The 12,851-nt window shown below is 32.8% G+C and overlaps 1 protein-coding gene across 3 annotated transcripts in view; it reads right to left on the bottom strand.

The window, feature by feature from the left end:
- The window catches only part of LOC108364778 (beta-glucuronidase), a 57,099-nt gene that overhangs the window by 9,722 nt on the left and 34,526 nt on the right, over positions 1 to 12,851 (bottom strand). For 2 of the 3 annotated variants that reach the window (XM_017618616.1, XM_017618617.1), the window contains exons 2-5: positions 10,938 to 11,344; positions 10,716 to 10,882; positions 10,503 to 10,645; positions 5,351 to 5,715 (exon numbers count right to left, since the gene is read on the bottom strand). In XM_017618616.1, the coding sequence (XP_017474105.1) occupies positions 5,351 to 5,715; positions 10,503 to 10,645; positions 10,716 to 10,882; positions 10,938 to 11,327 (1,065 nt within the window). In that variant the 5' untranslated portion in view covers positions 11,328 to 11,344. The remainder of the gene's footprint in view (positions 1 to 5,350; positions 5,716 to 10,502; positions 10,646 to 10,715; positions 10,883 to 10,937; positions 11,345 to 12,851) is intronic. The other variant, XM_017618618.1, reaches the window with a different exon arrangement.

Here is a 12,851-nt window from a genome sequence, read left to right as displayed (position 1 = left end):
AACAGGCACGCGAATGCAACCAATTATTATCAGGCACGCAGCTGTTTTCAACAGCGGATATTTTAAATCTGGTACTTGTTGCCTGATTCCAAGAAATGGCAAAGCTTTATGTTGAATTTCCAGTGCCTTATATTCTTTTAATTAGAAAAAACACCAAAAATTCATCCTCAATTAATAATAATATAATAGATTGGCGCGTACACGTATGTTAGTGTTTGGCCGAGCTTCTGCTTCGATTTGTGGCGGCGCCTTGATCTTGTTACACAAAGAGGAGGGACCTACAGTTTTACGGCGACTCCGAACGGCGATTGTATTTCAATGAGAAGCTGTTTTTCATGGCAAAAATACACTCGGAGGTTTGCCATTGCCTGCCGAGGGGCGACCGCTGTTAAGAAAAACCCTTTTTTTTAAATTTTTTGGCGATGTTGCTTTAACCAGGGCTTGAACGCAGACGCTGTGGAGTGGAAGCGCGCACTGCTTACCACTACACCACAGCGGCCGCTATCATCCTCAATTATGTTACATAAACAAGGGTTTATTAAGTATGCAAAAGTACGTTTAAATAATTTGAAATCGGCAAATCTTTTTTCAAAATCTGCTTTTAAATCATGTGCAATATTTTTTCATGGAAAATTACATAATATTCTTTTTTGAGATCATGAATAAAAAAACGTAGTTTAGCTTCAAAACTTAAAATAATTTGCGACAATCGAATTTTTATTCAAGTATTGCAAATGTTCCATCATATCGGTAAAGAACATTAAGTCAGAAAGGCAATTTTCATTATCCAAATTGCAGATAATGTTCGATCTCAATTTGCGTATGTGTATATAAAAAGGATAAAATAAAAAAAGACACAATGGAAAAGAATATCTACGGTTAAAATTAAAAAAATAATGATTATTTTCCGTCCCTGATTATAACTTTGATCCGATGTTTGTAATTACCAGAACAAAAAGATATAGACCCATTAAAACGTATACTTATACGTATGATCAGAACGTCGAGCTGAGTAGATTTAGCCATGCCCGTCTGTCTGTCTATCTGTTTGTATGCATTCTAGTCTCTCAGTTTTCGAGATATCCGGAGGAAATTTGGTAAATGGGTGTATTTTTATATTGTATTATTCATTTGTCGGAACCGGAAGAATCGGACCACTATAACATATAGCTCCCATACAACTGATTGTTAAGATATGAGATATGATTCAAGATATGAGATTATAACTTCTCCATATATGCAGCTAGAAACATGAAATTTCGCACCGTTTTCACTCATTATTAACAGAATACTTACAGTGAAAATAACAAAGATCGGGTCACTATGACATATATCTCTCTTACAACTGATTGTTCAGATATGAGGTCTTTTATCATAACTCCTCCATTTATGCAGCTAGAAACATGAAATTTCGCACCGTTTTCACTCATTATTAACAGAATACTTACAGTGAAAATAACAAAGATCGGGTCACTATGACATATATCTCTCTTACAACTGATTGTTCAGATATGAGAATTTTCGTTATAACTCTCCATCTATGCAGCTGGGAACATAAAATTTCGCACTATTTTCACTCATTATCAACAGAAATTATACAGTAAAATGAACAAAGATTGGGTCACCATAACCTACTTATTGCCTCCATACAACTGATTGTTCAGATATGGGATTTTACTGTAAAACTCCTTTATTTGGACAAAAAACTAATAGAGATATTTCAACGTGCAATTATTTAGGAGGAAGATTCTTTATTCCGATTTAATATAAAATTAATCGCTTTAGAATATTCTGTTAAATTTCGCAGTTTCTTGCATTTTTCAATTTGCATCCAAAGGCGACTTCCAGCGTTGGCACTTTGCTACGATCGTAGTAAATTTGCTAAGATTTTTAAAAAATTTTAAAATTTGCTACTCCACTACGCTTTATCCTATTTTTACTCCTTTTTTTATCTCATTCAACTTATGGGCAGTAACAATTTTTAAATCTCTATAACATTATAGATGTGGTAAACAGGCAATGACTTTAAAGTCTAAATGGGTTATCTTACAGCAAATTATGCAAGCAGCGTCTGAGGAACTACATATCGTTGCCTTAATATAGAAAGGCCCTATCTCACATCGTCGCTGAAATGCACAAAGCCGTAACTAACTAAAATCTTTTATTGCATAAAACGATTTGGGGCCACATAATGCGATCAAATGCATCATAATCAATTAAAACGTAAATTTTCGATTTTTAGTTAGTTACGGCTTTTTGTATATCAGCGACGATGTCAGATAGGGCCTTTCTATATTAAGGTAGCGATATGCAACATATGTAAATAGGCACAGCCGAAAAAATTTTCAAATAAACGAAGATGCACAATTCGTTAACAGGCAGAAATATTCAACTTGCGAGAAGGATACAAAGTTGCATATAGAAGAAGCAATGACCATATATTGCGAGTAGAACTAGTTGCCTGTTTTTATGATTCATTGGTTGCCAGATTTGTTGCAAGCTATAAAGCTGATGCCAGATAAAACGCTTGCTTCGCTTTGACAGATAAGATCAAGTGTATGAAAATGCACAAAGCATCGTTGCAGCTGCAGCGCAAAGCGAAAAGATGGCCAACTCTCATCTTTTTGCGTGCGTTGCCAATCAGCCAGTTTAATATTTATTTTGTTTCGTTCAAATTCGAGGTTTCATGCAGAAACATAAAATTTAATTACGTTTCTGATATTTTTCAAGCTAAATATAATAAAATCCACAGAAATTTTGAAGAGTAAAAAAGCAGTACAAAATTGTTTTCTTGGCGTTCATTGTGGCATATGTACCTTTGGCCTCTGGCGCTTTACTGGTAAAGTTGTATATAAATGTCACGCAAAGCCACAAAATTTTATCTGGCATCAGCTTAACAGATCCTAGTATAAAGATAAAAGGAAGGTCAATATACATGGAATAGTTCGTCTTACTGCACTTTTTCGCAGACATAAAATTACGGAATTCTCAAATAAAGTAAATTTTCACTTATTATTGACGAAACTAATGAAGTAAGCGTCAAAAAGTGCTTAGTTCGGTATATGGAAAACGCCCCTGTAAGAGATAAAAATATAAAATAGTACATAAAAAATACAAGTATTATTGAAATGTAATTATGTCATTGTTTTAAATATCAAATAAATTTAAAATAAAAACCTGTTTGTAGTTTTGCTACTATTTTTTATTTATTTTTTTTTCTGCGAATTTTCTGGGCTGTTGCTACGCAATCGGTCTCGTGAGGTGTCAGCCCTGGCGGCTTCCATTACTCGTACGTTCCCGACCGCATGTTTATTGCTAACATATTGAAAAATAAAAATCGAAATATCAGCGCTTTTGCAGCAAAGATATATGTATGTACTTAGCAAAATGCTATCGAAACAAAAAATAAAAAATTCATAAAAGTTTATGTTTTCCTTGTATTTTGAACTTCAACGGCGTACACCACTGCTGGAAATGCCCATATATATGCATTTTTAAAATGTGTTTCCGCGAACACTGTGTATTAAAAAATTTAGACACCAAAAAAAATATAAAGGCAGTATTTTGGAAAAAACTACAGTATCCATTTTTGGAATCCAAAAAAAGTATTATGCTTCGAAAGAAAGTACAGATACGAGCTTAGCTTATACTAGGTTTACATATAAGTAGATTATCCCCATTTTCGAGCTTAACTCCCTTATCTGTAATTATAAAAAGAGATGAGCCATACAAAATTCATCCCTTGTTAATCTGTAATTATAAAATATTTTCAGATTTAACCGATAAGTTTTCTGTGTCCAACCTAGTTTTATTGATATATTTTGCGAAGCGGAGAAATGCGAAATGTAAAAGTAAAAAAAAATGGACATTAGCAAGGAAAAGAGGTTTGTAAAGCTATTTTTAATAAAATATTATTCAAACTGCTTTATACATATAGCAGAAAAAGTGATCACGGTGGCACAGAGAAGAGAAATAACTTTTCCTTGAGATGTGAGAATAATAAGCCAAACAAATTTGACACCTAATAATCGAGAATTTGCCTGTGTAAACGGGGTGATTAAAAAAACGAGCTTTGATTGAGATATTATAGATCATTCTTACAACTGCTTATATAATTTTTTGTGGGGTAGTTATTTTTTGACATTCATGTTAAAAGGAAAGTTTCATTGCAAAAATCATGATTGTAGGAAAGTGTCTGAATAGCTTAGAATTCAAGTATTATATTTTATTACTAAAAGAGTGTTTTCCAGAACTGAAGAAATATTTTAATTTCTTTTAATTCGGAAAATTAAAGAAATATTGCGAATTCATAAAAGTAAGGCTGAAATACAAAAGATTATGGTAGCAAAAGGTGTCAATATCTTAATCTGAAAGTATATGAAATACAAAGTCAAAAATCTGAATGAAGCCTTATCTGTTGCGGCTAAGACCACTCTAGAAAGGGTATGTAAAACTACTACTGAAAAGTGTTTATTTTTAACCAGAATCTGTGTTAAAGATTTGATTTTTGTACATAAAATGTTTAAAATTGAGAATGTTCTCTACTAATAATAAACACTATGTGCTTTGTAACCCACACTTTAAAAATTGCATGTAAAACTAATACCGAAAAGTGTTTATTTGTCAACCATAATTTATAAATTTTCACTCACTAAGAGAAAACTGCCTGCCACTCTTAATATGCGAAAATTAAATTTCGTTTTTGCAGTGTACTAAAAAACTCTTACTAATATGGAAACAAAGAATCATTTTTTTATTCAAGTTCGAATTATTAATATTTTTCGCGAACACAGTAAATTTTTATTCTCCATTCAAGTAATTTCGAATGACGAATAAATTTTCATTCATGATCATGAAATTTGAAATAACGAATAAGTTTGTATTAACCATTCAAGTAATTTCGAATTTCGAAAATTTATTCACATTTATAATACATTTTTATTCTTCATTCATAAATCTTTATTCTTCATTCAAGTAGTTTCAAATAACGAATAAATTTTTATTCATCCGTCATCCCTTGTCAAGTTTGGTTTGGAGACACCAGTAATTTCGAATGAAGAATACATTTTTATTCATCATTCAAATAATTTTGAAACATGAATAAACGTTCACTCATCATCGTGAAATTTCAAATAACGAATAAATTTTTATTTACTATTCAACGAACTTCGAATTTCGAATTACGTTTTTATTCTTTATTCATGTAATTCCCTATAACGAATAACTTCATTCACTATTTAGTCCCAATTACGGAAAGCTTAGATACATACATACTTTGTGAATCATAAAAAAATAAGAAATGTGCATCTTAATATGGGAAATGCTTTGTAAATTTGGATTGCCTACTTACATCAGAATCTTCGTGCTTTCCAAAACCCCTGAAGTAAACTGGTCGTCCATTGATGAGGAACGAGGTATTATTCCAAGTAAGTGTGCGTATGCCGACTTTCAGTCGGTAAACATCCAGTAAAGTGTTATCGGCAGTGTGTAAAAATAATTCCATTTGATAGAGGTAGGCAGGTTCTGGGTGCATTAAATATGGCCACCAGGGATTCGCTTTCTTCACTTCTAGCACACCTTTCAAATCCCCATTGGATGTTCCGTTGGCAACAACGACATCTTCCTTGTTCCGCAGTTGCACTCGAATTTGTAGGGAACTGTCAGCTTCGTTCGAGGCTGTGCCGCTCACTTTCACTTTGTAAAATACATTTGCCACTGCAGAGATTTAATGCGTTAGCAATAATGAATATTGTATTGCATTACCAATATGTGTAATCATTAAGATGTAAAGTTATTTAAATAAATATGAACTGCTATTGTTCCCTCTGAGAGGTTTGCGGTGAAATTTTGGAGACAGTCTGATAAAGTTTGATGCAATAGAAAATTCTTCAAAATCGAACGCACTTTTCGAAAAGAAATCCGACCTCTGGCATTTGACTGTCATCTCTTATGTAAACTTTTCCGCTCAATTCGAATTTGGAGTGAAAACATAAACAAGTAATTTTTAGCAATAAAAACCGACTTAAAAAAATATATTATATTTCATCATCCACTGTTCGGATCAAAACCAGATTAGTATGGGACCACCTCTGATGCAAAAAGAATTATCGAAATCGGTTGGCGTGGTCCAAAACTATGCGGTAACATACATAAAAAAAAAATATTCCGACGAACTGATAACCTCCTTCTTTTTTGGAAGTCGGTTAAAAAGTGGAACAGTTTTTGAGATATATAGTTAAAAGTTTACAAAAATTACGAAATCACAAATTAGTATGGAAACTTTTTTTGTGTATTTTTACATAAGTTCCCAGTGGGAAAATGTAATGTATAGTAATCAAAAAAATAATAAGTAAAACAACCCTTTTCGCATTCGAAAATGCATTTTTTCCCACGGCGATGTCCTAAGAAAAGTGGGGCATTCAATTTTACATTACCTAGTATCGAGAAATGAATGTGTTTTAATATGAAGTTATGGTGAGTTGAGGTGAGGTAGTTGAGTTGAGTTGAGGTGTGGTGAGTTGAGATGAGGTGAGTTAGGGTGAGTTGAGGTGAGTTCAGGTATGCTGAGTTGAGTTTAGGCGAAGTGAGGCGTTTTGAGTTTTTCGATCTCCCAAAAAAAATAAAACTCCAAAGTTAATTTTTTTTCTGAGAGAAGAAATAACGCTCAAGAAGTGAGTTTTATTTTCGATCAAAATAATAAAACTCAAAGAATAGTCATTATTATTATTTTAAAAAAATAAAACCCAAAGAATAGTCATTATTTGTGATGAAAAATATAAAACTCAAAAAATAATGATTANTTCGATCAAAATAATAAAACTCAAAGAATAGTCATTATTATTATTTTAAATAAATAAAACCCAAAGAATAGTCATTATTTGTGATGAAAAATATAAAACTCAAAAAATAATGATTATTTTTTTATCAAAAAGATAACCCCTCACATAATAATCATTATTTTAGAGCAAAAAATAACACCCGAAAAATTAGTTTTACTTTTAATCAAAAAATATATCTCAATAAATGATTGTATTTTCTGAACAATACAATAAAACTCAAAAAGTTAATTTTTTGATAAAACGCACAATGATTACGGCCCCTGATAAATACTGTTACACGCATTTTATGCTATAAGATTAAAAATAATGATACATATGTATGTATCAGAGTTGTGAAAAATGCATTAATTTTTTTTAATGCATAGCATTTTAATGTAAATGAAAAAGATTAATGCATTAATTTTTGATATTTAATGTAAATGAAAATTTCAATGCATTAATTCCGAAGAAATAATGCTAACGATTTTTTTTTTGTATTAACATTAAAATGTTTAAATGAATGTGCATTAAAAACCCATTAACTAATTTTATTTTGAAGTAAAAATTCTTTGCTGACGTTGAGGGTAGAATTTTAAAGGCCAAAAAAGATAGTGGTTAAGGCTGGTTTTCACCATGTCAAGTTCAATGGCATTTGTCGTTAAATACATAAAATCACATTGTCAAATGGAACTAAAAAACGGTTTATTGATTGATTTAGATCAGAGTAGGTCCTCAGTCGTGTACATGCGCTGCTAAACTGGCTATCTGTGCGTTTTTGGCTCATACTTAATATATGTAATCGGTATGCATCAACAATCAACATAAAAATCTACAAAAGCACTCTGCGTTGCATGCACATTGGCTTTCATTTTCATAAAGCAAGTCCTTCCAAAAGAGGTTATTTATATTTTACTAGAAACAAAATTTAATGGTTTTTAATAATGCAAACGAGCAAAAGCATTAAACATTTTAGTGCATTAAATTTTTTTCATTAGNTCTACAAAAGCACTCTGCGTTGCATGCACATTGGCTTTCATTTTCATAAAGCAAGTCCTTCCAAAAGAGGTTATTTATATTTTACTAGAAACAAAATTTAATGGTTTTTAATAATGCAAACGAGCAAAAGCATTAAACATTTTAGTGCATTAAATTTTTTTCATTAGCATTAGCTAGGATAATTTAATGAAACAAAAATTTCATTAGCATTACATTTTTCAGAATTAATGCGTTGAAATATTCATTTGCTTTAAATTTCATAAATTAATGCATTAATTTTTTATATTAATATTATTGCTTTAAATATCATTAATGCATTAAGAAATTGATGCATTTTTCACAACTCTGGTATGTATGTACGGTATACAAAAATGAAATATTCATTCGAAATGTCTGGCTTTGGCCTTCACGCACACCTTGTGTAAGTCGCACAAATTAAAGCTGTCTTGAGAGAATAAATGTTGGGGTATCTTCTGTGGCAGAGGAAACGAATGATTTTTTGAAAAAAGCATGAAAGTTACGGTCCTTGAAAAGACCATTATATGGACTACTCGAGTGGCCTCTCGTTCCCCTCCATTTCGTTTCGACAAAAATTACGTACGAAAGGATGTAGTAAAATTTTATTTTGACAAAAAAAAAACATAAAAACATGTGATCATGCGATCATTACAACGTACACCAGCAAAACAAAACAATTTATCACAACTAAAGTACAGAGAATTTTCCACAATGCATGTACCTTTTTTGTTCCTTATAAAAATACAGTTTATACTAAATACAACAGAAAACATATAAATAAAATTTCTAAACTTTGTGCAAAACTCCGGAAAATGCAATAATTTTGCATACAAATTCGTAACTTTCTATTCAGACTTTTTTATAAAAATTTTGAAAATGAGGTTTTGCAGCCAATAAAAATTTAGTTGATTTTTGGTATTGTTTTTACTGAGAGTTTTTTCCATACAAACTATGTTCGACATTTTTTTGTATGTGGAAGACACTGTCAGCAAAAAATAAATAATTGCAAAAAATCAACGAATATTTTTGGTAACTTCAGACTTGCACTTTACTAATTGGCTGAAAAGCTACGTTTTCAAAATTTTTCTAAAAGATCTGATTAGAAATTGTGATCAGATGAAAGAGTCTCCGAGCCAATAATTTTGTACGGCACGGTACTTATAAGTAATCTAGGTTTCACGAAAGAAAAAAAATTAAATACAAGGTAACATTAAAATATCAGTCATTTGTTTCGTTGCTGTGAGTTTAATTGTAAAACTCTGTGCATGTCATTTTAACGTATTTAGGTACATATTTATATTAATCATCAACTATTGCTTGCGCAAAACGTGCTAAATTTAAAAAAAATTCGCATATGAAAGAGCACAAACCCAACTCGTAATAAATTTAAGTATACAAATTTTAGTATTTAGTATAGAAATATTCAATTGAAATACACCAATATTAAAATGAAGCGCTTTGCACTTAACGGATGCTTTTTCATAATTAAGTTAAAAAAATATTTATTTAAATTCCATGCTGTCTGTAATGGGATTTGAACCCTGACGCTCTGGAAATTAGCAAATTGTGGCAAGCATCTTCGTGCACTCAGCTACAGCCAGACATGTAAATGTGCATTCAAATGTTCAGTTTGATTCAACACCACGTGTGCGTGGTATGAAAGTATTGTTTTTAAGTACGAAGATTTCAAAACGATAATCAAATAAAAAATATTCATGTTTACTATGCGTTATTTCCCCCAGTAAATTCATAAAATTTTTCTTAATATTACAACGCGTTTTTTCTCTCAGTGTAGTCATTTTTATGCAAAATTTGTGCTATCAAATCGAAAACCGGGACACTTGTACGAAACCCGGGACACCGGGACAAATAGTCTAAAACCGGGACATGTCCGGGAAACCCGGGACGTCTGGCAGCCCTACCTTTGACCCCTGTGGCTCTACTTGGGTCGGTAGGGATAAGGGAACTCTATGTAAAAAATCCAAATCCCTTAATTATTCCCTGTACTAACGTGTTTGGGTTCCTAATTCTGGAACGCTTATGAAAACCAATTTTTTTGGCCCAACATTTGTTAAAATTTCACAAAGAACGAAATTTGTGATTCTTAGTTTACCTCCCTTTTAGACAGGTAAGATTTAAAAGGAGGACGACTGAGAAACAAGTATTTTGATTAACACGTTTTAAATAAAAAAAAAAGTAAATATACACTTGTGGTCAGCTGATTAAGTTGAGTGACATTTTCACGAGTTTTGGCTACTTTTCTCTTCTTTATTTAATGTTTATAATTTTTTCTACAAAAGCCTAAAGCATTATATAAAACGCAACATCCAAACCCACATTTCAAACTGCATGCATTGCTGCTTCGAAACATGAGTGTGTAGGAGGTGTTCCGAATATGTTATTCAAAAAGGAAAAAAGAAGGAAATGCGTGTAAGATAAAGAAAGCGTTGCCAAAAATTACAAATAAAAAACTTAACTTTAGAAGTAGTATGCCAAAACTACAAATAAAATGCAAAAAAGCTGAATATTTCAGTCATAAAAGAGGACATTTCATTTTTAGGCAAAAGGTAGGACATGTCCTCCTAAAGGAGGACGTCTGGTAACCCTAACCCTAACTCATTCATATTCATGTATATACACATGTGTATGTAAATATATAAATGTATCCACCTGAATTATCAGCCAAATCGGAAGTGATTTCAACCTCTTCGATAAATGTTTTTGGAGTGGTATACAAATGGACGGATCGATGTATTCCTGCGTAGTTGAAGAAGTCAAATGTATAAGTCTGAACTATTGCAACTCCACCGTCCCTTGAAAATTTAAAATATAATTTATCCACAAATTGCTTTATAGTATACTATTATATGAATTATAACTCACTTTTTTACTTCGCTAATTTTCCCCTGAGGCACTGTGGTTTGAATAAGGGCATTGTCGCACATCACGGTAATACGATTCTCTTCGCCATACTTCACAAAGTTTGTGACTTCTGCCTCAAAAGGTAGATGACCCATTTCATGTTTAACGACCATTTCTCCATTAATCCACTTTATAATTATGGTTAACTGTTATACTTCTCATGGTAAAGTCATAATTACTCACCACAAAGGCTTCATAGTGTACGCTTCCGAAGCGAAGCCATACTCGCTGATCCTTCGCCCAGGAGCGTGGTACGAAAAATTTGCGATCATACCAAACTGTGCCAACGTGATCGCGAATTGTGTTGTCGGTAGTGATATCGTTGTAGCTCGCAGGCACTGGCATGGGGATAACTTCCTTTACCTTACTCAGATCGTCCCCGAACCATTTATCTCTCACTCCCTGCGTTGGGTTCGCTTCGTCTGATGTGACAAAATTCCAGAGTCCATCCAATAATCGAACCTCCCGAGTTTCAGACTCCCTTGGGTAAAGCATGCCGCGAGTAGGGGTTATTTCCTTATTCACGATAACTAACGCTATTGCGAAGTGAATAAGATACCCAACGACACCCATGGCAAGTAGAGAAAATGCTGAAATCCGAAGAAAAAATATATGGAAGATATAAGAAGGTAATTATATTTACATATAAATACATATATCTACTTTTTTAAATTGTAAACAGAGGAGGTCAACGTTTTTTCTATCTCAGTGGAGACGTACACCATTTTAACTTCTTAGTTGGTCTTGTTCGAAATTTTTAATTTCTGCGTACGCTTTACTTAAAGGATCGTAGTGGATCAGGTTACCACCACTGGTTATATATGAAATTGGTGCAGCGGTTACCAAGATATACACATGTAACCATAAGTGGGCGTGGCTACGCCCATTTTCCGAAAATTTATAATATTCTTAATTTTCGTCTAAAANTACCAAATTTTGTTGAGATATCTCAATTTTTGCTCGAGTTATCGTGTACACGGACGGACGGACAGACAGACACCGCTTAATCGATTTCTCTTTTCATTCTGATCATTTATGTATACATTTGTCTATATCTATCTCGATTCGTTTTGCCTGTTACAAACAACCGTTATGTGAAGAAAGTTATAATACCCTTGTGCACAAGTGCGCTCGGGTGTAAAAATAGCCAAGTGAAAAAGGGTGGCGTGAAGGTCAGGTTAAATCGACCTGATGCCCCATTGAGTATATCGAACTCAACTGTGTTACGATTGGCCGAATAGATGTGATTTTCCAATATTATTATGCGTTCCAGCTTTTAAGGTATTTCGTCTGAACTAAATATATGTATATTGCATTTCGGTAGAACAGTGATTAGCACCCACTATAGAATCGGGTCATTGATGCCGCTAGGGGGTGAAGAGGAAAAAAATATGCAAATTTATTTCGTTTTGTGAATAACCGTGCTATGGAATGCTGTACAGTTGGAGAATTTCAAGAACTTCTTCACTGATATAACACCTTCCTTAGGTTATTTAAAGAGGCAAATGACCACCAAACCATAATCTTAGCAGATGAATGTGCCAATGAAAATCGTAAACGCGAATTTTTGGCGAAAATGTTGGACCAAAAAGTTTCAATAAAATATATAAAAATTTTGGGCGGGACGAAGTTCGCCGGGTCTGCTAGTATATTATATATTTATCTATCCCGTTGTAATCAAATTATGTATCTATAATTAAATCGTGTGTTGAGAGAAATATATTTAGCTGACTTTTTTCTGAGTGAATACATAAATGATCAAAATCAAAAAAAAAAAAAATCGATCGTCCGTCCGTCTGTGCACACGATAACTCAAGTAAAGATTGAGATATCATAACGAAACTTGGGATGTGTACTTCTTTTCAGCGTAGGACGGATTTTATTGAAACTGGCAAAATAACCACGCCTGTGATATTTTGGTAACTACCCTGCAGTGAAAACCCAAACCAGTTAGAACAAGTAAGAAAGTCTAAGTTCGGGCGGAGCCGAACATTAAATACCCGGCGCAAGTATTAAATATATGTTTTTTCACCTTTCCGAAAGCTACCGCTAGATGGTAAGCCGGGGTGTATCAATTTTGAGTAAATTAGCGTCCTT

The sequence above is a fragment of the Rhagoletis zephyria genome, unplaced genomic scaffold (assembly GCF_001687245.7).
Source record: "Rhagoletis zephyria isolate East Lansing unplaced genomic scaffold, Rhagoletis_zephyria_1.1 Rzeph_scaffold_01669, whole genome shotgun sequence".
Classification (NCBI taxonomy): domain Eukaryota; kingdom Metazoa; phylum Arthropoda; class Insecta; order Diptera; family Tephritidae; genus Rhagoletis; species Rhagoletis zephyria.
The sequence above is the reverse complement of the archived record's forward strand: the minus strand, read 5'-3'. Positions and strand labels throughout refer to the sequence as shown.